Source organism: Zasmidium cellare (genome assembly GCF_010093935.1).
Source record: "Zasmidium cellare ATCC 36951 unplaced genomic scaffold M409scaffold_78, whole genome shotgun sequence".
Lineage (NCBI taxonomy): Eukaryota > Fungi > Ascomycota > Dothideomycetes > Mycosphaerellales > Mycosphaerellaceae > Zasmidium > Zasmidium cellare.
Window position 1 is genome coordinate 1 of NW_022987022.1, and position 22,651 is coordinate 22,651.

Here is a 22,651-nt window from a genome sequence, read left to right on the forward strand (position 1 = left end):
CTACTTATCTAGCTATTAAACTAGCGAAGCTATTATAGTATAATTAGGCTAGTTATCTAGCTCTTCTTATTAGCTCGATAGGTGTAGTCTAGTCTTTTAATCTATACTCTAGTAGTAGTAAAATAACGTAGTCTTTAATAGCGGCTAATAATCTATAGCTAAAGCTTATAACTACTTATTATATTAATATAGTAATATACTATTATCTGAACCTTCTCTTTCTTATAGCTAGGTACTAGTACTATTAATAACGTACGATTAGGTACTATCTTCTAAAATAAGCTAGTCTTATTATAGTTATACTAATCTTTAAGGGAGTATCGTATAAGGCGTACTTAAAGGATTGTAATATTAGCTATTATTAACTACTTATTAACTCCTATAGCCTCTCCGTATCTTCTCCTATCCTTAATATTATACCTACTTTTAAAACTAGTAAGCTAACTATTACTAAAAGCTAGCTCTTATAGACTTTAATATTAAAATAGCCGATACTAGTACTACTTTACTCTTAACTTTAAAAGGTCGCCGTTAATTACGAGTAAGTACTAATAGCGTATTACCTACTAGGTAAAAGTATTTTTAAGCTTTACGTAGTAGATACTACGTTACTTCTTTCGTACTAGCTATACTACTATATCGCTCTTAAAGTAACGGTATCGGGTACTAAGGATCTTAGAGACTATTACTTATCGGATAGGCTTATTAAACTAGCTCTTAAACTAAGTATAGAGCTCCTTTTATATAAGTAAAAAGTAGTCTTAATACTACTAGCGTAGTACGAGCTTCTCTACCTCTAAAAATACGGTCCTCGGAGGTATATCTATAACGATAGTTTAGTAAGTAAATCTAAGATATAATTGTTATATAGGTATAGGTAGGAAGAACGATATTTTATAGTAGGAAAGTTAGTAATAGCTAGTAGTATCGCTATAGTAAAAATATCGTTATATATAGTATCGCTATAAGGAGGTTTAACTGTACAACTAACTAATATACTCCTCATTACTATTCCGACAAGGAAATATTAACTCAAGATGCATTGCCCCGACTATCCCATTTCATTGAAGTATTATGAAGATGGCGTGCACATTGAAGGCGGCCCCTCGAATGTGGCCGGACGATTCTCGCAGGCCTGGCCTCTCGGTTATGTATATACGCCCCATCGCCCACTTCAGCCTCATGACTTCAGCCTCCATACACTCGGTGTTCCACCCAAAGGGTTTAATTAGACTCTTGAATGTTCATCACCGTTACTCCCAAGCCGTCTAAACAGCTTGTGGTGCAGTTAGCAGCGCAGTCGCTTATTAAAAGTCGGAGAGAAGACTGAGATCTTACTAATGCATCCCACCCGCAATGGCGAGCCCGCCGATAGCGACCTTCTCCATCGGATGGATTGCCGCTTTATCACACGAATTGACCGCAGGTCGTCTCATGCCGGATAAGGAATATCCAGATGCACCAGAAGACTTTGACCCGTCTAGCTCTGACACCAATACATACACTTTTGGTCGAATAGGCCGGCATCATGTGGTTATCGCTGTACTTGGTACTGGCGATTATGGCCTTGTCTCTGCAGCCGAGACAGCCTCGAGGCTCAGTGCATCAATGCCGCACATTCGGATAGGTCTTATGGTTGGCATTGGTGCTGGTGTAAGTATCAGCAAAAACGTACGACTTGGAGACATTGCGGTCAGCGAGCCAATTGGCACCCACGGCGGTCTCATCCAGTACGACTTGTTCAAGGCGGCCGTGGAGAGTGGCAATCCACACGATCAGCGCACCGGGTTCCTCAGTCGGCCTCCACGAGCACTTTTGACGGCTCTGCAGAAGCTGAAGTCCTCTCACGACATGGATGAATCGTTTATCGAAGAGCACATCGAGCACGCCTTTCAAAGACGCCCGAGGTTGAAGAAGTCATTTGGCTTCCCTGGTCGTGAAAGAGATCCGCAAGCAAGCGCCAAAAGCCGAGCGGAGGACGACTCAGACTCTCCAGAAGTTCACTACGGTATCATCGCATCTGGCAATGTTCTTGTGAAGCGCAGTCAAACGCGGGATGCCGTTTTGGATTCGCTCGCCACCGAGCACATACATCCTATCTGCTTTGAAATGGAAGCAGCTGGCCTGATGAACACCTTCCCGTGCCTTGTCATTCGTGGACTCTGTGACTACGCAGACGAGCTCAAAAATGACGTGTGGCAGAAGTATGCCGCGCTCGTTGCTGCAGCCTACGCAAAAGATCTATTGGGCCACGTTGACAAACGCGAGATTGACACAGGCCCGCTTCTTGCCCAACTCCTCAATGACAGTCAGTATGGCATATCGATTGAAGATGAAAGATTTGCTGAAACTAGGAAGTGCAGGCCATCCACGAGGATGTTAGTGAAGTCAAAAGCGAGACAGTCTCCATGAAAAAGAAATTGAGCGCCGATGAGTTCGCCAAGCTACTGAATTGGCTATGCCCTTCGGACTTCTCTCTGCAGTATACGAAGAAGCGAAACGAGCGCCTGCAAGGCACCGGTACGTGGTTCCTCGAGGACGAGCGATACAAGAACTGGTCAGAGCGAGATGACAGTCACACTCTCTACTGCGAGGGCGCACCTGGCGCAGGAAAGTCCATGCTTGCAGCTTTTGTAGCCGAGATCCTCCTCGACACGGTTCTCAAAGAAAAGACCGCGGTACTGCTGCTATTCTGCGACTATGCCCGGAAAGAGGAACAGTCGAAAGCGAACTTTGTGTCCACGATTCTGCGGCAGCTGCTCCATCGCCATGGTTACGACTCTGATCTCGCTGCACAACTGACGAAATCTTACGGACCGTCCGGACAGTCGTCTGAACTCGCACGGCCGGTTGCAGAGAAGCTGGAGGAGATTTTGTCTCGAGCTCTAAAGCCCTACGAGTGTATATACCTGGTCATGGATGCGCTCGACGAATGTGATTTCGCCATCTGTCGAGACTTTGTCGGTCTGCTCCGCTCGCTGGTGTCGGAGAAGGTCTTCAAAGTTCTTGCCACCTCTCGGCACAACCCAAACATCGAAACCCTGTTCCCTGGGGCAGCCTGCTTGCCCATCAAGGCGGATGTCTCCGACATCGAGCTCTACGTTCGAGAGCGCGCAAAAGAGTTAGAGCTCCGGATCCCAGATCGCCCTGATCTGATCAACGAGGTCGTCAGGTAAGCCGCATTGATTTCACGTGGAACTTGGTACATCTCATTACATCAGCTTCATTGATGTGACTATGTTAGACGACCGAGCCTTAGCCGGGTACTATGTAAAACTAGCCGCAGCTAACGTATGTGCAGGAGCGTCGTGCGGTCTGTTGACGGAGTGTAAGTTGCTTTCACATGGCCCTGCCGATGAGTTTCTCACTAAAAGTGATAGTTTCTTACTGGGCCAGCTCCACATGAACAATCTTGTGCAACACGACACTCCCAACGATGTCAGAGTTGCGCTGGACTCCATCTCGAGTGGCTCAGACGCCTATCAGCAGGCCTACCACAACACACTGGAGCGAATTACATCCCGACCGAAGAAGCTCACGGAGAGAGCGCTATCTGTTTTGATGTGGGTGACTTACGCCAAGCAGCCTTTGACGCCAGAACAACTGCAGCATGCCTTGGCGACAAAGCTCGGGCACAAACATCTAGATCCTGACGACATACCTGGCGAGACAGCTCTATTGTCTGTCTGCGAAGGCCTGGTCGTTGTTTCGTCATCAGAGTCCGCCATTTGGAGCAAGGACAAGCAAAGTCTTGAGGTGAGACTAGTCCACTTCACTGCGGAGCAGTACCTCAGGGATGTTGGAGAGACCTGGTTCACCGCTGCCAATCTGGACGACCCGCACCTCACACTCGCAAGTACCTGCTTTACCTACCTCGCATTTGACAAGATTTCCAAATGGCCGCGTAAAGTCGATAGGCTCGCCCTCAAAACCTACGCATCAGGCCATGCAGGTCTGCATGCCTTCGACGCTGAATCCACACGCACAGATGGCAAGCATGATGGCAAGGCTCTCGCAGAGGCCGCCCTTCCCTTTCTTCGCCAAAGCGAGTCAATGAACAGTGGCTGCGCTTGTCGATACCTTGCTGAATTTGACCTCCCTTATCTATTTTCAGTGTTGGGGAAGAACTTCCCACAGATCGATGTCCCTGATCGCGACAATGCTCACACGCCGCTGCTGTACGCCGCAAGCAACGGCAGCTCAGCCATGGTCAGTGCTTTACCGGACACTGGCAAAGTGGACGTGAACCATGTCGACTTGAACAAACAGACTGCACTGTCTTTGGCAGTAGCAGAAGGGCATGACGATGTCGTTCGACTCTTGATCGATACACGGAAAGCCAACATCACAGAAGTCCAGCGACCCAGAGAAGGCAGGATGGTACGTGTTGGCTACAAAACCAAACTAGAAGAATATCTGTCTCCGTTGTCACGAGCCATCGGTGCCGGCCGATCAGAAATCATTAAGCATTTGCTTCGATCAGCGCAGCTGGACTGTAATAACAGAATAGATTCTGACCTGCGCACGCCTTTGCACCTCGCTGCGGTAGGCGGGCATTACGCTATCTCGAAGCTACTCGTACGAAGCAAGCGAGTGACCAATCTCGACTCTGAGGACTTTCACGGCCACACCCCTCTGTACTCTGCTTCGAGAAATGGGCATAAACAAATCGTTAAGTTGCTTGCGCAGACTAGCAGGGCTCGACTCGACTACCGCACCCAGGACAGAGACTCGCCGTTGTCGGCAGCCGCGAGAGGTCTTCACACCAATGTCTGCCAAGCCATCTATCACCACCTGCCGCAAGGAGAGCCCCGAATCAAGGCAATGGAACATGCCTTTTTACATTGCTTCTTATGGCAATATCACGAGATCTGTCTGACTGTAGACGATGCCATTTCGCTTCTAGAACGCATCGAGCCTACGCTGGCGGCACATCGGGAGACCGTGGCCGAAATGTTAGATCCGTTCGGCGATGCACAGCGAAGTGTTATGGCGCGATACTGGTTTGGAGTTCTCTGCTGCAACATATGTCAGACAAAGAACCTTCGCACCGGCTTCTACTGTCCTAGCTGCCTCAAGGGCAAAGACGAGTCGTTCAATATCTGCCAAGCTTGTGTTGACACTGGCCATTTGTGCTACAGCAACGAACATTTGCTTGAGGAGTACGATGGCCAGTCAGACCTTCAGGCTCTTGTAGTGGTGAACAAGAGGACGTTCGAAGATCTCCAGCTGGATGACATTCACCTTGCCTCGGTGTTGCAGAGATACAGAACAAACCACACTATCTGCCACCAATGTGCGTCTGTCTCGATTTGGCATGGATTCTACTGCAACATATGTTTTGTCAACGGAACTCATTTATGTGTCGCATGCGTCGACGACGGCCACTGGTGTAACGACATCGAACACAACATGCGAGAAATCAATATGGCCCAATGTACAAAGGGTAACTTCCCGATCAGGAGTCGCTTTGCCAAGGACGGTAGCGCTGCGGTCGCCCACACCATCCTCGACTACATCGCTGTAGACGTTCCATGTGACGTCTGCAAGAAGTCTACGGATCATGGCTTCCACTGTGCTAAGTGTCCGAGCACAGCTTCGGGAGTGCCTGGATTCTTCAACACTGACGTTTGCTTCAAGTGCGTTCGAGAGGGCCACTGGTGTAGCAATAAAGAGCATTTGCTGCGGGAGTACAACGCCAACACATGTTGTGAGGACGCTAGTTCCTCCTGGAGGTCGTTTGCGGAGGTTCACAAGCGCAGAAAGAGCGTAGACGGCGATGAAAAGGCGACGCCCACCGTTGCTACCACCTCCTTGGCTCGACGATACTCTACCACCAACATCGGCGATGTCGACTGGCAGGTTTGGCCTTGCAAGAACACAAGATGGCCTGGAACCGGAGCTATCGAGAAGACACACCGATTGAATAGTCGAAGAATGACAGAGAGGCTGCCCAGAGACGATTACCAATTACGATCCAGCGCATCAGAGACTATACGCAAAGATTACTTCCAATGCGACATCTGTGCCTTTTATCGTGCGAAGAGCGACCGCGGTTTCTCCCGGTCCGTATGTGCATCTACTGCGAGCTGAGAATCGACGGACTGGATAAGGACGCCGAAATGAAATGGTGCCTCCGTGGCCGTCACGCCATGCCAAGGAACGAATTTCTCAAAGTGCACAGCTCAGGCGCCATCGACAAGGAAAGACATACATATTGTGGGCGTCACAGATTTAGGTCAAAGATAGCGAGCCCTACGTCGGAGGAGAATCTCAAACTGGATGCGGCAGACGACAGAGCTCTTCTCGAGCATGGCGAGGATGACTTTGATGGATCCTCGGCAGGAGAAAGGAAAGAAGGGGCCAGCGGCGCCTTCGCCAGAGGATGCCCAGGAGGTCCAGGCTGCCAAGCTTGAAACCGTTGCGGAAGACGATTGGGGCGGTTGGGGATTTTCAGTGCCTATGAGGACAGAAATCGAGGAGGGGAAAGCGAATGCCATCCAGGATGGTGTCCAGGAGAATCAGACTCCCGCCGCAGAGGAGAGTGCGGAAGGCGATGCTTCTAAGCCTGGTGCATCCGAGGACATGGAGGATCCTTGGGGTTGGGTTACTGCGAAGAAGCATGACAAAGACCCACCACATACCTCACGGGCAGCAATTCAAGGGGACAAAGCTACCGCTTCAGAAGAGAGCAACGTTCCCAAGGCTACGGCGTCGGAGGAAGATGATGATCCTTGGCGAGCATTCGGTCGAAGCGGAAAGAAAGCGAAGAGAATGGCCAGGAAGCACGTCTCGTGGGAAGACAATGATTGAGAACCAGACGACAGGACTAGGAGATGAGTTATCAACGGTGAAGTCGGGAATCAAAATCTGTACTGCAAATGGTCAGAGCAGGCCGTCTCAGCTCAGCAACTGCCAGAAGCCGCTTTCGCATGGAAATCCCAGATACCCCATTGTGTAAAAGAATCAGCTGTCGTAAGTTATATTTTAGTCCCTCCTTCCCTCCCAGAATCCCTCCTCTTCGCCTCATCTTTCGCAATCATGAAACTGGCAAACCATTCCTCCATCTGGTCTACATCGTCCAACTCCCCAACCCACGCAGTGACCTGATCCGGCCTGACAACAATCAGAGCACCCTTCTTCTCACCGATCCCGTAGACTCCGTGACTCCCCGTCGTCTTGTCTGCCTCCTTAACGCCGCCAGAGTCGCCGTAAATCGTAAAGTAGTTCCTGCCCAGAGTCTCGTGCACCGGGAAGAAAGTATGGTGGAAGTCTGAGAATTCGACGGCGGAGATCGGGGAGGAGTGGAAGAGGAGGATCTCAAGGAAATCCTCCCTCCTCGCCGACGCGGGAGGGTATCTCTGCTGTAAAGCTTTCAACCTCTCGCCCATGGCGTCCACTTTGGCGAGCTGGGCTTTGTCGGCTAAATGCCCAGCAAAGACAAGTACTCTCCACAACCCATTCGACTTCAGCAGAGATAGCGTCGAGGTCGGATCCCCATCTGCTTGACTGTACACCGTAGCCGTATCCGGGAATCTGAGACCGATCGGAAGCCCAGTAGCTGCATCTTGCCTCGCCCCTTTTCCATCCTCCCCAATGACCAAATTCGATTTGTACGTCGAAATCGGGCCACTGAACTTGCTGAGTCGCTTATAGACCCGCTGGACTTCCGCTTCGTCCCGGTTCGCTCGGGCGAGGAGGACTTTGGCCATGTCGTTGTCGAGTTCGATGAGATTGCGTGCGATGGGGAGGCGTTCTTGGTCGTAGGTTTTGAGGACGGAGGGGGAGAGTTGGTTGCGGAGGACGCCGGCCAGTTTCCAAGTTAGGTTGTAGGTGTCTTGCTGGGAAACGTTCATGCCTTGGCCGCCTTTGGGGGAGTGTGCTGTTCTCACAGATCAGTCAAAGGAGATGGATGATGTCTGTAGGTGGATGTAAATACCGTGTGTAGCATCCCCAGCTAAGAAGATCCTGTCGAGATGAGATGCTTTATTGCAGACTCTCTGACCCACGCGGTAGATCGTCCACCAGTCGCAGTACTTGTAGCCTATAGTATACGGATAGAGTATTTCATTTGCTGCTTTTAGGATGTCAGAGACTGTCGCTTTCTCATTGTTCCTGTCTTTGACATCGGAAGTCTTGTAGCCTTCTGGGAACTGCACGTAGAGCCTGACTAGCCCGTTCTCGCGGGGGATCAGGAGGAGGAAGCCAGCGTGGGAGAGGAGACTGCATGTTCTTCGTATATCCGGGAAGTTTGTTATGGGTTGGATGTCTGCAAGTTTTGGTTAGCGTTCGAGGAGCCAGGGGAAAGTGAGTGAATAAGCCTTACCAACGACGCCAAAGACCTGGTCGGAATTTTCGCCTTCCATCTTGAGATCTGGAAGCTGTCGTCGTACCCACGAATGCGCTCCGTCGACTCCAATGACATATTTCGCGTGAATAGTCTCTGTGGTGCCTTCTGTCCCATCGACATGGTTTTCAATCTCATGTGGATCGGTCCCAAACGCTTCAACGAATCCCTTTTCCGGCTTCAAGGTACCATCCTCCTGAACGCTATGGGCCCCAGTCCAAGCATCAGGAAGCTCCGACTTAAGGACATGGTGGACCTTCATAATGATTGGGTAATTGGTAGGATCGTTCACCAGGCTCTCGTCGATCGTCAGTTCAACAGGTTTCGTACCTCGCTCAACAACTGGTCCACCTCTTGCTCTCACCCCATCACCAAGGCCCGCCTCGATCATGCCTTGGTGCATAGTGCCTATCTTTGGTAGTCTCAGATTTTCATGCCCGGGTATGGATCCCAGATGTTGACGGTAGATCCCTGCTGCGGCGTCTTCGCCAAACGTCCACAAGCCCCATTGCCCGAATCGTTCGCTATACTTTTCTATCTGTCGACTGTCAGTGCTTTCTGTCTGCAATCGAAGTGCCATCTCTTTAGCATACACGATCATAGATGCCAAAGCTATCCCAGATTTCCACGGTTGGGACATGGAAGCCGTCCGCTCGGCCATTGAGAGTCCTTGTGCCACGGTGGTCGATGATACGATGCGAGATTCCCAGCTCTGAGAGATGCATGTTCGCCATCATCCCTGCTGGACCAGCTCCAACGATGAGGACGTCGACATGACTGTCCGGACTCGTGGAACCCATGATCGAAGCTTTGTCTTTTTCGTGAAGAGTTGTAGCCGAACGTAGTCGATGCAGAAAAGGTGTAAGTGCATAAATACCAACACTGCCAATGATGACTTGATCCCAGCCGCACTTTAGAAGCGTTTCACGGCTTTAGGGTACATGAGCACAGTAAGACATCCGCCCCGTCAGAAAAGAGGAAACTGGGGCTGAAACGAGGATTTACATGTGAAGGATCTCTGACTCTCGCATGCGTTTCCAGTGCCCTTTCCAGCAGTGCAGCACGGTATGTAGAAAGCACAAACAAGACGCCTAAAAAGAAGCAATTCTGTCGAGAGCTTTGTATGCTTTGCGCTATCGTCACCAAGGTCGGACTGAAGCTTGTTCAATTGTCGACTAGACATGATCTGCAGCCCTTTATCGTGGTTTGGAGTAGTGCATGAAGCAGAAGAAACAAGTTGCCGGATCCATCTGATGCCGTGTTGGTTGAGAAAGTATTGGGGAAAGTCTTCCCATTCAGCGAAGCAGGCCTCTTCGTACAGTCTGCGTGGATTCAGAGATTCCTGCTAGGAGCCAGCAAGTCAAATGCTGCATGCGGTACTATAAGTTTTGCTTACTTCCATTCCTTCAGCTTCAAAGGATTTGTTCTTACTGTACTTCAGTCTCGCGTGTCTCGCGTGTCCCGCCAAATCTGCGCTCCGAACGCGCCTTCCAACGTGCAGCTCATTCTGTTGCTTCTGGGCGCAGGGTACTCGGGTTGAAGTCGGAGGTGGTACAAAACCAATCTGCTGCATTTCTACCCCTCTTTCGCCCGAGCTCATGCAGCCTGAGCTCGGCACAGCATATCATGCTTCCTCAGAATGCGAAGTTCGGCCAGAACACAACTTCTCATTGGCGCGTTAGGCATACGACTTGCTAAACTGTTCGACCAGTAAAACTTCGAGATGGGTAGCTGCAAGGTCAAGCCGTCCTGCATGGTTCTTCATCAAGGCTCACGATTTCGCGAGTGCGACTTATGCCTTGTAGAATGAATGACTGGAGGAGCAGAGCTTGAGTACATAATCTGTTGCGCTGTCGCGATTTGATGCAAATTGATGGAAGAAGCAAGAGGGCATGATGATGATGGAAAGGTCTTAAAATGCCCGTGCGCAGCGCTACCGCCCAGATAGGAAAGTACCAACTTCACGCGTGTCAGGCTGGACCTCAATATCTCTTGCTTGCTCGGGAACGTTCGAATGGAACATTTAGAAGGCTGGGTAGATTGGCGAGTGGTTCCGAAGCTAGTCTAAGTCTACACCATTTCGGGACGCTCATTTGAAGACCCACTGATCGAAAACACTGAAGCATCGATGTCAGGCACCCCAGCATTCATAACTTGCTATTCAACAGAGCCACTTTCGGTATGCTAAAATTGGAAATGTCTGCATCAGTCTTTCCATCTAACGCCAGCTCAGCTGCTACGCGACCCAAAGCCGGCGCAAATTTGAAGCCTTGTGCAGCGCCCAACAACACAATGATTCCTGGATGCTTCTGGATTGGACCAACAATGAGCTGACGATTAGGTGTGACGGTGTACTGACAAGTAGCCGTCCTGAGCACTTGTCTGCCTTTATCCGGGATCAAGCTGTTCATTCTGGATTGGAGATTCTTAAGTAGCTGTTCTGAATGTACGTAGGTGCGGTTCGAGGGGTCCATGTAGTTCTTCGCGCTGTCTTGAGCGGCCTTGATCGAAGGCTCGCCAAAACATGGAAAGCCGTAGAATGATTCTTCCCGACCCATTGAAATCCAGACTGGGAATCGGCGATCCTCAAAATCGTCAGGCCTCGTTGGTTTGAAGTATGTGACTTGTTCTTGCGATATCACCAGAGGTATGTCGACACCAAGGGGTTTGGTGAGCTCATTTGTCCATGCATCCGCAGCCAAGATGACCTTTCGTGTGGTAAGTCTGCCATTGGCTGTGTCGACAGTGATGATCCCATTCCGTGGAGTGGATACTTTGGTGACCTTCGTCCTTTCTTTGATATCTGCACCGTGGAAAGTGGCAAGCCACTGCATGGCTGCAACCGAGCGACTGGCATGTGCCATTCCAGTGTCAGGTGTGTATACAGCATCGGTGTCGGAGTCCATGGAGAACTGCGGCCAGCGTCGATGGACTTGATCTGGGCTCAGAATCTCGAATGGTATATCGTTCGCCTTCAAACTCTGTGCATATTGACCAGAATTGAGCTCGCCCCCTGTCTTAGGGAAGAAGATGAGACCGCCCGTGATCGTGAGGAGTTTTTGCTTGGCTTCGGCTTCAAGGACAGCCCAGTCTTTGTATGCAGCCTTCGCGATGACCACGTATTCAGGAGTATTGTATGAAGTTCTGACAATTCGTGAGGTATCGTGCGACGCTCCATGTACATGGCCCAGCCCGAATTGCTCCAAGCCAAGGACCTTTGCTCCTTTCTTAGCAGCGTGATATGCAGCGGCACTGCCCAAAGCACCGAGACCTACGACAATAACGTCGTATTGACTCATAATGAAGCGCGTGGTAAACAGATCGATAAGACAGATGGTGGCTGTACTGGCCCCTGTACTGTTGGAGATCAGGCTCTTAACTCCTCCAAAAGTGACGAATGCACGTGAGCGGCGCGACTGCGTACGGGTTCAGCGACCCGTGGACACCGGTATTCGGCCCGGGTTTCCATCAGCCAACATCGCAGCCAAGCAGCGCCATGACTGTTTTCTGCGCTGTGTCTTCTCCAAGCTAGAAAATTTTGGACAGGGCATCAGCCTGACGGCCCGCAAAGACCGATCATGTGATTGTTCTCTTCGTCTATCAGACTCACCAAATGTTGGAGTAGGTGAATGAGTGAGAGTGATCTTGCCCTTACCATGTACTTGAGGAATCAGTCCAGACAACTGGGTTATCTGGGAAACCGGGGAAGAGGTAAGCCATATTGGCTCGTACCAATGTACCTGCAAGGCTATATAGCTCACTGACTTCTTGACTACTTGTCTCTTCTGCGTTCAATCTGTTCTTGAATTTAACTATCTCTTTAAATTACCTTACATCATGGCAGAGAAGACTATGTCCGACAAGTCCCCTGAGCAACTTATGTCAGGAGAACAGAGCCTGCAACCGGTACTATCTTACCGCCACGGCGAAATGGTTACTTTCACCGGGATCGATGAAGCTCTCTTCAAAAAGATGGAGCTTGTCAACGACGTAAGGGCAATAGAGATAAGTGACGAGGCCAAGAACCTGACATTCACAAGGCGATCGATACGATTGGGTTTACGCCTTTTCATGTCAAGATGTTCTGTCTAAGCGGGTTTGGGTATGTAGTAGCGTTACACCGTGATGAGCACGTCTTGTTAACTACCTTCGCATAGATACGCCGCCGACTCCTTGCTCGCATTTCTGCCCAGCATGACCAACTCCTACGTTGTAGCCGAGTTCACGCCATCGTACAAAAGGGCTGGCCAGCTTTCTCTGTACATCGGTCTCCTGGCTGGCGCTCTCGTCTGGGGGTCCAGTGCTGATATAATTGGTCGAAAATGGGCCTTCAATTTGTCATTGTTCTTTACCGCCATCTTTGCCACGGTCGCTGGAGGCTCTCCCAATTATGCCTCGTGGGGAGTCTTCAACGCACTTCTGGGGTTCGGAGCAGGTGGTAATCTGGCGCTCGACACGACAGTCTTGCTTGAGTTCCTGCCACACAAGCAGGGTTGGATCATAACTCTCATGGCTGCCTGGTGGGGAGTTGGCCAGACCATTGCAGGATTCATTGCTTGGGGTTTCTTGCGTACGTTGCCGACGAGAAAAGTGTACAATGGGCGAGCTGACGACTCCCAGCAAACTTCAGCTGGTCGTTGACAGCCCCCACCTGCACCAAACCCGAGAATATGGGCTGGCGATATGTCTACATCACGGCTGGTGCCCTGGTATTAGTCATGAGCGTTGCACGAGTGACGGTGATTCGGTTTAAGGAGACTCCAAAATACTCGCTCTGTCGCAACGATGACGAGAAAGTTGTTGAAGTCCTGGACGGCATCGCCACGAAGTACAAACGCCAATTTTCGTTGACGATTGCGGAATTGCAGGAATGTGGTCAGGTTCGAAGCACTCATGCGAGCTCCAAGGCTTCCCTCAGCGAGGTGTTTCTGCACATCAAAGGACTGTTCCTGACGAAGAAAGAAGGTCTGTCGACAAGTCTAGTCCTCCTCTCCTGGGCCATCATAGGACTGGCCTACCCACTCTTTTACATTTTCCTGCCCGATTACCTATCGAGTCGCGGTGCAGAGTTTGGTGAAAGCTCTGCTTTCATTACATGGCGCAACTATGTTATAACCAACACGCTGGCCATACCAGGACCTATGATCGCAGCCTGTCTGTGCAGAATCCCGCTCATTGGACGCAGATATACTATGGTGATCGGTGACTGTCATTTCGAGTATGATACTTCAATCTTCCCTTGTGAACGAAAGTTGACAAACTGCAGTGACTTTCCTCCTCGCGTACACCGCCGTCCGAAATGATGCACAGAATCTAGGGTTCTCTTGTGCCGTCAGCGTGGCAATTAACATTGTGAGTGGACTTTGGCGTCCGATCTGCCGTGATATTAGTGCAAGAGAGAAGCAGCTGACAATGCCTCATGACAATAGTATTACGGCACCTTATACGCCTACACTCCGGAGGTTCTTCCATCAGCGCATCGTGCGACGGGCAGTGGCATCTCTCTAGCATTGAATCGATTCATGGGAATCGTCTCAGTAATTGTGGCTACGTTTGCAAGCACCACAACTGATGTCCCAGTGTACCTGTGTGGTGCCTTATTTGGAGCACTAGCGATTGCTGCTGTACTGTTCCCATATGAGCCTGCAAAGTCTCGGGCTGAGTAAGACCTATATAATACACTGTATGTTTCTTAACAACGTGAATACGAATGAACTGCCGTTGAATGAGATCCAAAGCTACGAACCTTGTCACAGCCTGATAGAGTGGCATCTTCTTAGGCACTGAGCTTGAGCCGCAACTGTAGTTCAATTCAAGGATAGGGGTTAAGTATATCCAAGATTAGATAGAATATCGTCCTTACTTCAATATTCAACCCGCGTCAAACCCAAATCTTAACAGAGCCAAGCCATCGGGGAAAGGTCCTATTCCTTCATCAGGCCCACCCGCAGTTTGCCAACGGCAAACATGGATTACTTGAGATTATAAAAGCCTGTACCATGCAATGACACCAATTCGACACTCGTATGCCTCACGATAACGTTCGTCGAGTCTAGAATTGAATCAGGGGCCCAGCATGCCTGGCCCATTGCCATCTTCCAGATCTTCCTTGCACACGAAATGCTGCTCACGGAGCTGTCTTATCTTACATACGCCCGCATCCCGAGTTCTTCGACCCCGCAAAGAAATGCAGTGGCTTATCTTTGTTTGAGCGTCCTCGCCGCCGCGGAACGCTGGTACGCAGGCATTCGGACCGATCACATGATCGGAGAGCGGGCCGAGCATTTGTTGCACTTCCTGCTCTGAAATGCTCTTCGCAATCACACAATATAGAGTCAGCTGAGAGCACTCAGCACCAGAGAGGCAATGTATCAATTCACGGGGCTCACCAAATGCCGTACACAGCTTTGGCTTTGGCTCTTTTGAGCCTTTCGATCTTGGGTCTTATCACGCAACAACTTCTGGCATACTTTCGGGACTGGACTTCCGGTGGGAAAAGTCGAGCAAAGTCTCTCGAGGCGAAGAGTATTTCGCGAGCATTACCGGCCGACTGGTATAGGTCTGATGACCTTTACGAACTCGAGCGGAGAGCAATCTTCTCGAAAAAGTGGCTGCTTGTTACGCACAAGCTGAGGTTTCCTAATGCTGGTCACTGGATCAGGTTCGAGGAAGCCGGTTTCCAGTTCTTGGTTGTCAAAGGTCTAGATGGCTCGATCCGTGGCTTTCACAACATCTGCAGGCATCGAGGTTTCCCAATCGTAACGGAAGAAAGTGGCTGCTCGAAGATTCTTGCTTGTAAATACCACGGTTGGTCTTACGGCTTGAACGGTGCTCTTGCAAAGGCGCCAGGCTATAAAGACATTCAGGAGTTCAATAAAGACCAGAACAGTCTGCTTCCACTTCATGTCAAGGTTGACGATCATGGATTCATCTGGGTCAATCTAGACGCCAAACAGACACCTGAGACGCCGTGGGAAGCAGACTTCAGAGGAATAGACCAACAGGTGCGACACGAGTCGTTCAACTTTGACGACTACCATTTTGACCACACTTGGCACATGACCGGTGACTACAACTGGAAGACACTAGCGGACAATTACAATGAATGCTATCACTGTGCCACGGCTCATCCTGATGTGGGGGCTGTAGCAGATCTTGAGGCGTACAGTAAGTTATAATTCCAGCATCCCCATGTGAGATAGTGACAGGCCATGGCTAATGCGCCACTTTATGTGCAGAGGTCGAGACAAGAGGTGGTAATATTGAACATTTTGCCAGCACCAAGCCTGAACAAGAGGAAGCGGGCAACAAAGTCGTCAGCAACTATTACTTCCCAAACGCGTGCATGACAGTCACGTAAGTAAGCTTCTGTTCCTGAGTTTGGAGCCTATGCGCTGACCTCTCAAAGGCCGAACTTCTTCTACATGATGAGGTGTGTCCCCACGTCGACTAAGCAATGTTCCATGGAGTATGAGGTCTACAGACACAAAGATGCCACGGATGAGGCATTCAATTTATTGACTCGTTGTTCAAGAGAGTCCTGAACGAGGATAAATGGTTGTGCAACAATGTCCAGAAGACACTCAACGCAGGAGTCTTTGTGAATGGTGAAATGCATCCAACGATGGAAAAGGGTCCGTTGTACTTCCAGAATACGGTGCGTGAAATGCTCGAAAGTCACTGGAGCAAAGAAAAGGCTATTGGCCAAGAGATCTGGCCTGCTCGAAGGTCATTGCCCAAGGAAGCGACCTCGAGTGCTAGAGACTTAGCATTGTGCTCAGGTGTAGCCTGCAGCAAGAAAACCGATCCTGCCATTCTGTGGTAGGCTGTAGTAGAGTAGTAGTGATGACAACGAGATTTTGCATGGAACGATTCTTTTTCGCACGAGAAGCTCTAACAATACTTCCGGGCATCTAACGACCTTGCACCATCCAAATGTACGTCAATAACGACTACCATTGTGGTAAGGGCACTTTCAGTGCAAGGAGGTGGTCTTGGCGCTCGGCCGAGCGGCTCGCTTTGACAACCTGAGCTTTTCCATCATCTCCCAAATCCTTATCTCCATTGTCTTCTCACCGAGAATGCGTACCGGCGTCTTTTGGACTTGCATGTAGTGCGCAATCGACTCTTGAGTCCACCATGGCCCCTCTAGACAACGGGCGAGTGTCGAAACGCTCTGCCCAGGCCTGCCAAAGCTGTCGGTAGATATGATTATTGCCATACCTACAACGCAGTGGCGCTTTAGCAGGCTGACGATGTTTGCAGGAGGAAGAAAATCCGATGTCCAGGTGAGAGGCCGGCGTGCTCAACCTGTGCTAGACGGAAACAACAATGCCACTATGTGGCGGTCGCTCGATCGTCGCCGCTGGAGGTGCCTTTTGTATGTCGTCGATCGGAGTCTGGCACCGCTGTTCTGATCTAGCAACACAGGCTGATCGGATTGCTACAATCGAGGAGAAGTTGGAAGCCATTCTGAATTGCGCCAGGTCTGATCCTCACAACCACCCACGGCATCCGCATGGTTTCAGTACCCTGACACCCGGCACAGTGGACAAGGCACGACATCCGGAGATGATCCCTCAAACAACAATGGTAGTGATTATGGGTCAATCACTCCGACCGAGAATGCTTTGCTGGAGGAAGTGCAATCGAAGTAAGTCGATCCTGTCATCTCGACAACCTCACACATTGCTCAATCTTCAGTACAATACCTTCCTCTGATGAGGTTATCGAAGCGATTCGCTTGTACTTTCAACATTGTCATCGCCAACCGATTTGGTGCTTCGAGCATGTCGACCTTGAAGACGACAAGACATCACTAACTGAGGAATTGTTATGCTCCATCTTGGCTTTGACATCACGGTTTTTGCCGCAAGATGAGCAAGAGCCCAAGTACAGCGGCAAGGCCAGGAGTCTGATAATGTTGCGCATCGCCAATGGAACAGTAGGCATCGCGACAATAGAGGCTCTGTGCCTGTTATCGTTCTCTTTCATCTTAGGTAAGAGATGACAAGACCACTTCCTGACTTCGCAATCAGCTGAACAAGGCAACAGATGGGGACGTACGTCTCGGACAGTTCCACCTGGGTCTCGCAATGCATCTGATCCAAGCTGCCTCGCTAGACGTTGGTCACACATACAACACTGCCGACTCTCAGTGTGAGCGAAAGAAGAGACTTTTCTGGAGCTGGCAAATCCTCAACCACTACTACGGACGCCACAACCAGCTTTTCAGATCGGCTGGCGACATCTCGAGTCTGCTACGGCACGGCAACAGTAGCACCGTGTCTGAAGTTGGAGACGGCCATAAACCCACATCGCTACCACCTCTTCCGAAAGATCCCATTGGAGTCGCAAATTCCGACGACCCCGACATCTGGTGTTTTACTGTGCAGCTCTGCTGGATCTGGGATCAGGTGCACAACTGCATATCTGATTGTGCATCAGACCGTCTCATAGTCCCCTGGCTACACGACTCCGCGTACAGCATTATCAATTCAAATCTCGTGCAAGTAGAAGATATTATGCCGACCTGTCACCGCTATGACTCTGCCAAGTACTACGCACACAACTCCGAACGTCTGCAGCGTGATGCTGCCTACTGGAATCCCTGGCTGAAGATGCAGCTGACATTCCACGCCGTGCATGTGGTGCTTAACCACCCCTTCTTATATATTTCAGCGGCACGAAGCAACCCAAGTTTAAACACCACGAATACATTCTGGAGGAGATCGTCAGAACTGGTGCTCCTGCATGCGTCCTGGATAGTGCGCATGCTAGAGATGGTACAAGAGAAAGAGCAACATCTTAACGACCCGTTCTTTGCACATGCTGTTGCCATTGCGGCCACAGTCCATATGTTCTACAGCTACTCGGCGAATCCAAAGCTTCGTACGAAGTCAAACGCCGATATGGAAACGTGCAGGCATTTCTTGAGAAGCTTTGCCAGCTTTTCGCCCGCTGGTGCAAAATTGGTAAACCTCTCATTGTCAAAGTCATGCTTATCTCAGACCTAACGACAATTTTCGAACAGGACGAAAGACTGGGAAAGATGCTGCAGCTTGCGTCAGCACCCACAGAAGGTCAAAATAGGCTATCACTGTCCTCAACCATTCGACTCAGCAACCACCTTACGTGGGAGATCTTGAACTTCGACCTCGATGGCGATGCTAAAGGTCCTAGCGCAAACGACCTCTTCGACTCCTCGCTCACCTCCCCCAGTCGAAAGGGGCAAGATTCTCCAGATCTTGAAGTCTTGGTTTCGAACTCGCCCGAGGTCGTAGTCAACACTTACGATGGAGGCCAGACCGCGCGGACTGGCTCTTCACATACATATCTATCGACAACTGATAACGGTATCGCCGGCCCTTGGAGTAATCGTTCTGCTATGACCTCTCCTGAGAATACACTTGGTAATGACGCTTTGCGGCTCTGGACCGATCACAGCCTTCAGCTCGAAGACTTAAATCCATATCTAGTGGATGCTTGTAAGAATGATTTGGGAAGCTCCTCTTGGTGGGACTTAGGCAACTTCTGACTGGGGCTTCGATTGCAGGGAATCCATTCGTTACTGTAACTTGCGTTCACTCGTGCGATCTCTTCATTTCTGCCGAACAAGTGTGAACGGTTCGCAAGCTGCAGCCTTATCTCCTGATCCGATTACGGCATCTTAGTCTCGTAGAAATAGACCCCCTCCTCACATCCGCTTTTCCCCAAAAAGTCAAAGCTCCGACCCCGAGACAACCGAGCAACCTCACTTCCTGTCTGACACGATGCCGCAGCTCAACAATGTCATCACATCCTCGACATGATCATCGGCAGGCGTCATTCGCTTAAGAAAAACCTCTTCCCCATGCTAGCAGACAACATATGCCGACCTCAAAACCCAACGAGAGCGAAGCGCTGTCGACGGAGGAACAGCTCAAACTCTGGAGTATAGACATCATCCGCAGCGTCAACGCCCGCAATCCGCGAGCCATACTGGAAAAGTACGCGGCATCGGACTATGTCTATGAGAAGACTGAAGATAGCGGCCAAGTCCTCCACCTGGACGCCGAAGGGATGCTCCAGATTCGGGAATTTTACTTGCAGCGATTGAGTCCGCAAGCGTCTGCCGAGGTGTTGAGCACAGAGGTGCAAGTTGATTGGGATAAAGGCCGGGCGCTGGTTTGGGTAGGTATGCTGGTTCGGAACGACGCCAAGGGTGTGATGCGGGAAAGGATGAATATTCACTCATGAAGACTGGAGAAGCGGGGGAAAGCTGAGGAGAGATGGGTTTTGTGGAGAGAGCATACTTCGGCTGCTTTTGCGCATATTACCGGAGTTTGAGTTGTTGTACGATTTGGCTTTGAGTTTGGCCCTCGACTACTGAGGAGTGCGAAGGCGGACTTGCGACGATGCTCATGTGGGTGCCCGGCGTTTTCGGGTTAGCCTGTCGGATTCGAGAGATGCAAGACGAGCGAAGTGCTTGCATGATGGAGGCTTGTGTTGAAGCGGTAGCAAATGGGATGGCCATTCGAGTCTCCTACCCAGGGATCTAGCGTTCCCTTGGGGGCAAGACGAACGATAGAACGGTCACGACTTACGACGAGAAAAGGAAACATGCATGTGCAAGGATTATTCTTTTGATCAAAGTACTGCTTTCCTCAAGGGGATATTCTATAAAACAGATCAAATCTACCTCTCGCGCTTCTGATTCAATCTCAGATGGAAAGTCTTAGATGAAACGATCAACGACCTTCTGCGTAACCTTCCCACCAACATTCTTTCCAAACCACGATCTGCCATTCGCCTTGCCACCAGTCGCGAGCTCAATGCCCTTGCTCACGACCTTCTTCTTCGGCTTGAAGACGCACCAGTACCAGATCTGGAAAGCCGCCATCAGCGTGAAGCAAATCACGAAGACGGCGATGACGATGCCCATGTTGGTGTTGGTTTTCCGGAGGGCGGCGAGCTTCTTGTCAATGGCGCTGGTTGGGCTAGGCTGGGTGGTGTTGGCTGCGGAGGGGTAGGAATAGGGGTTCCACGAGGCCGTTGAGCTTGGGCTACTGCTGGGCTTGCTGATCTTGGTGGATAGGGTGGTGGGTGTGTTTGAGGTTGGCTTTGGGATGGAAATTGACGACTTCTTGGTCGTGCTTGAGACGTTCGTGGAGGATTTTGGGCTTGACGTTGGCTCGTCCTCGTCGTCATTCTGTGAAGACGTGGACTGAGGCTTGGAACGAGTCGTAGTGGATGGCTCGTCCTCATCAGTCTCTCTTGAAGTCGTCGACTGGGGCTTTGGGCGAGTTGTCGTAGTTGGCTCATCATCATCGTCATCACGGGACTTCAAGCCTCGCATGATGGCATCAATGGTGGGGGTAGCCGAAGTTGTGGACATGGTGATGCTGTAGGACATCTTGACTGTGGTGGTTGGGTTGGGTTGTGTGAAGAGTGCGATTCTGCTAGCCAGAGCAAGAAAAGGGAGTTCTTCGTTGAGAGTGGAGTACCTGACACAGAAGAAATGTCATCCGTGGCGGGCGGTCTTGATATATATCATGGAATGGCTGTTGTGGTCGGGTACGAAGAGCGTTGTACGTTGTGAGCGCGAACAACGAACTTGTGAATAGAACAATGCTGGTGTTTGTGAAGCGAATGAGAAAGACAATTCACTTAACGTCTCGCGGACAAAGAGAACTGAGAAACGAATTAGCCTCGCGATGATCTTTTTCCTATTGTGTGATCTTCAGATAGGCCTTGCAAAAGGTACTTCGCTGACTTCTTTGCGCTCGTATGCAGAATCCACAATCTCAGCCTCGCCACGAAGTAGAAATTTCAAAAGGGAAACGCCTCCGGACTCGTCCTCTGCGCCTGCCGAGCCTGCTGCCGGTACGCTTCGGCCCTTTCAGTCCTCGCAGATCTCCTTTGCTCAGCCTCACGAAGCTCCGCGCCTCGCTGGGCATGGAACTCTTCTCGAGTCGTGTTGGTGAGGACTTCCCAGATGCTCAAAGCACGGGAGTCTTCATCGGAGAAGGTGCCGTCGCTTTTCCTGTTCGCCACATCACAGCGTAGCTGGATGGTCTCGGGCTCTCGGCGGTTTTTTGCGGCGACCTTGCGCTTGTGGCGGCGGTAGAAGAAGAACTGGGACGTGTTAGATGTTGTACCGGAGAGCTATATGAAATAGAACTTACTGCGAGGCCGATGACCAACAAACCGCTGATCAAGCTTACGGCGATGGTCGCTTTGCCCGCCGGCGTCTGTTCGAAGGAGTGGAGGGTCTGCACTGGCGGAGAAGTCGAAGAGGTTGAAGCGTCTTGAGAGACTGTTGAGGAGATAATGATTTCGAATGTAGAAGAAGGTGGCGTTGCCGGGGTCGTGGAGCTGAAGATTAATGTAGCAGTTGAGGAGGATGCCGTGCTGGCAGGAGTCGTAGTAGCCTCTACCGTTGCTGGAGTCGAAGAAGGTGAAGTTTTGCTCGTAGCTGTAGGGTCCACGCACGAATAGACAGCGCCAACCCCACCAGGAATGACACTGGCTGGGCAATTGATCGGGCATGCGCTGATTTCCCTGACGACATCTCCGCAGGCTCCCTTCGACATAATCTCCTTAGCCGACTTCGTCGGTAACGGCTCTGTTCTCGTAGTTGAAGGCCCAGGAAAGATTACAACGGTCGATATTGGTGTTACGGTGACGAAAACCTTGGGCGAGGCTGTCTCCTTGGGCATGCACGTATATTGGGTAACGGGGTATCCAGGGAAGACGCTGATGGACTTTGCGGTGCATTCCTCCCCACAACGGTTTTTGTCTGTCGTTGTAAAGTCGCATGCGGCCTTTGCGACCTTCACGAAATTTTGCTGGGTGGCATTTGGCTTCAGTGAAGAGTGCGAACCAATCTTCCATGGCGTCTCCGGCTTCGTGGTGTTTGCAACCATTGTCGCCTCGTGATGAGATCAGGCTGTTGTGAATTGTTTCGAGGAAGGCTGAGAAATTGAGAGCGGCTTTCGGTGGTTGATCCAGAAATAGCAGTGCTTCGAAGAAATCCTGAACAGCGGAACGTGAAAGAGCAATGTCGCAGGAGTTGCACGAACTGCGGGGTATTCGAGAATCGTATAGCAGAGTTCCGTAGGGGTAATGTAGTGTGAAAAGCCTCCAACAGCTAACCTGTAGCTGCGATAGAAAAGGGGTGTATGTCTCGAGTTGTACAGTCATGCTGCGACCACAAAGCAGAGAAAGTATATACAGCCGCTGCTATCAACATTCATAAGCCAGCGAGTGTGTTCAGAAGGAAAAGAAGTATAAGCATCCAGCTACAAGAAAAGGAAAGGGTTT

General features: G+C 50.5%; 8 protein-coding genes across 8 annotated transcripts; 5 read left to right on the forward strand and 3 right to left on the reverse strand.

Moving 5' to 3' along the window:
• Positions 1-1,344: 1,344 nt before the first annotated feature.
• Positions 1,345-2,412, forward strand: M409DRAFT_38178 (uncharacterized protein; the record flags this gene model as incomplete). Its single annotated transcript, XM_033810879.1, has 1 exon — positions 1,345-2,412. A coding segment is annotated over one exon (1,068 nt), but the record flags the coding sequence as incomplete, so codon positions are not given.
• A 3,900-nt stretch (positions 2,413-6,312) lies between these two features.
• On the forward strand, positions 6,313-6,813 carry M409DRAFT_30927 (uncharacterized protein; the record flags this gene model as incomplete). Its single annotated transcript, XM_033810128.1, has 1 exon — positions 6,313-6,813. The coding sequence occupies one exon, from the start codon at positions 6,313-6,315 to the stop codon at positions 6,811-6,813; it is 501 nt and encodes a 166-aa protein (XP_033659448.1).
• A 167-nt stretch (positions 6,814-6,980) lies between these two features.
• Positions 6,981-9,147, reverse strand: M409DRAFT_30928 (uncharacterized protein; the record flags this gene model as incomplete). Its single annotated transcript, XM_033810129.1, has 4 exons — positions 6,981-7,882; positions 7,940-8,269; positions 8,327-8,885; positions 8,941-9,147. 4 exons carry the CDS (start codon positions 9,145-9,147, stop codon positions 6,981-6,983), a joined length of 1,998 nt encoding a protein of 665 aa, XP_033659449.1.
• A 1,347-nt stretch (positions 9,148-10,494) lies between these two features.
• M409DRAFT_61538 (uncharacterized protein) lies at positions 10,495-11,646 on the reverse strand (the record flags this gene model as incomplete). Its single annotated transcript, XM_033814789.1, has 1 exon — positions 10,495-11,646. One exon carries the CDS (start codon positions 11,644-11,646, stop codon positions 10,495-10,497), a length of 1,152 nt encoding a protein of 383 aa, XP_033659450.1.
• A 538-nt stretch (positions 11,647-12,184) lies between these two features.
• Positions 12,185-14,013, forward strand: M409DRAFT_30930 (uncharacterized protein; the record flags this gene model as incomplete). The annotated part of the gene is made up of 6 exons (XM_033810130.1): positions 12,185-12,337; positions 12,388-12,449; positions 12,505-12,917; positions 12,968-13,549; positions 13,614-13,699; positions 13,777-14,013. 6 exons carry the CDS (start codon positions 12,185-12,187, stop codon positions 14,011-14,013), a joined length of 1,533 nt encoding a protein of 510 aa, XP_033659451.1.
• A 726-nt stretch (positions 14,014-14,739) lies between these two features.
• On the forward strand, positions 14,740-18,884 carry M409DRAFT_30931 (uncharacterized protein; the record flags this gene model as incomplete). The annotated part of the gene is made up of 10 exons (XM_033810131.1): positions 14,740-15,514; positions 15,586-15,703; positions 15,756-15,822; positions 15,882-16,168; positions 16,613-16,727; positions 16,778-16,833; positions 16,896-17,000; positions 17,051-17,346; positions 17,402-18,321; positions 18,381-18,884. 10 exons carry the CDS (start codon positions 14,740-14,742, stop codon positions 18,882-18,884), a joined length of 3,243 nt encoding a protein of 1,080 aa, XP_033659452.1.
• A 332-nt stretch (positions 18,885-19,216) lies between these two features.
• Positions 19,217-19,585, forward strand: M409DRAFT_30932 (uncharacterized protein; the record flags this gene model as incomplete). Its single annotated transcript, XM_033810132.1, has 1 exon — positions 19,217-19,585. One exon carries the CDS (start codon positions 19,217-19,219, stop codon positions 19,583-19,585), a length of 369 nt encoding a protein of 122 aa, XP_033659453.1.
• A 478-nt stretch (positions 19,586-20,063) lies between these two features.
• M409DRAFT_61541 (uncharacterized protein) lies at positions 20,064-22,254 on the reverse strand (the record flags this gene model as incomplete). Its single annotated transcript, XM_033814790.1, has 3 exons — positions 20,064-20,746; positions 21,262-21,463; positions 21,514-22,254. The coding sequence occupies 3 exons, from the start codon at positions 22,252-22,254 to the stop codon at positions 20,064-20,066; spliced, it is 1,626 nt and encodes a 541-aa protein (XP_033659454.1).
• Between the last annotated feature and the right edge of the window lie 397 nt (positions 22,255-22,651).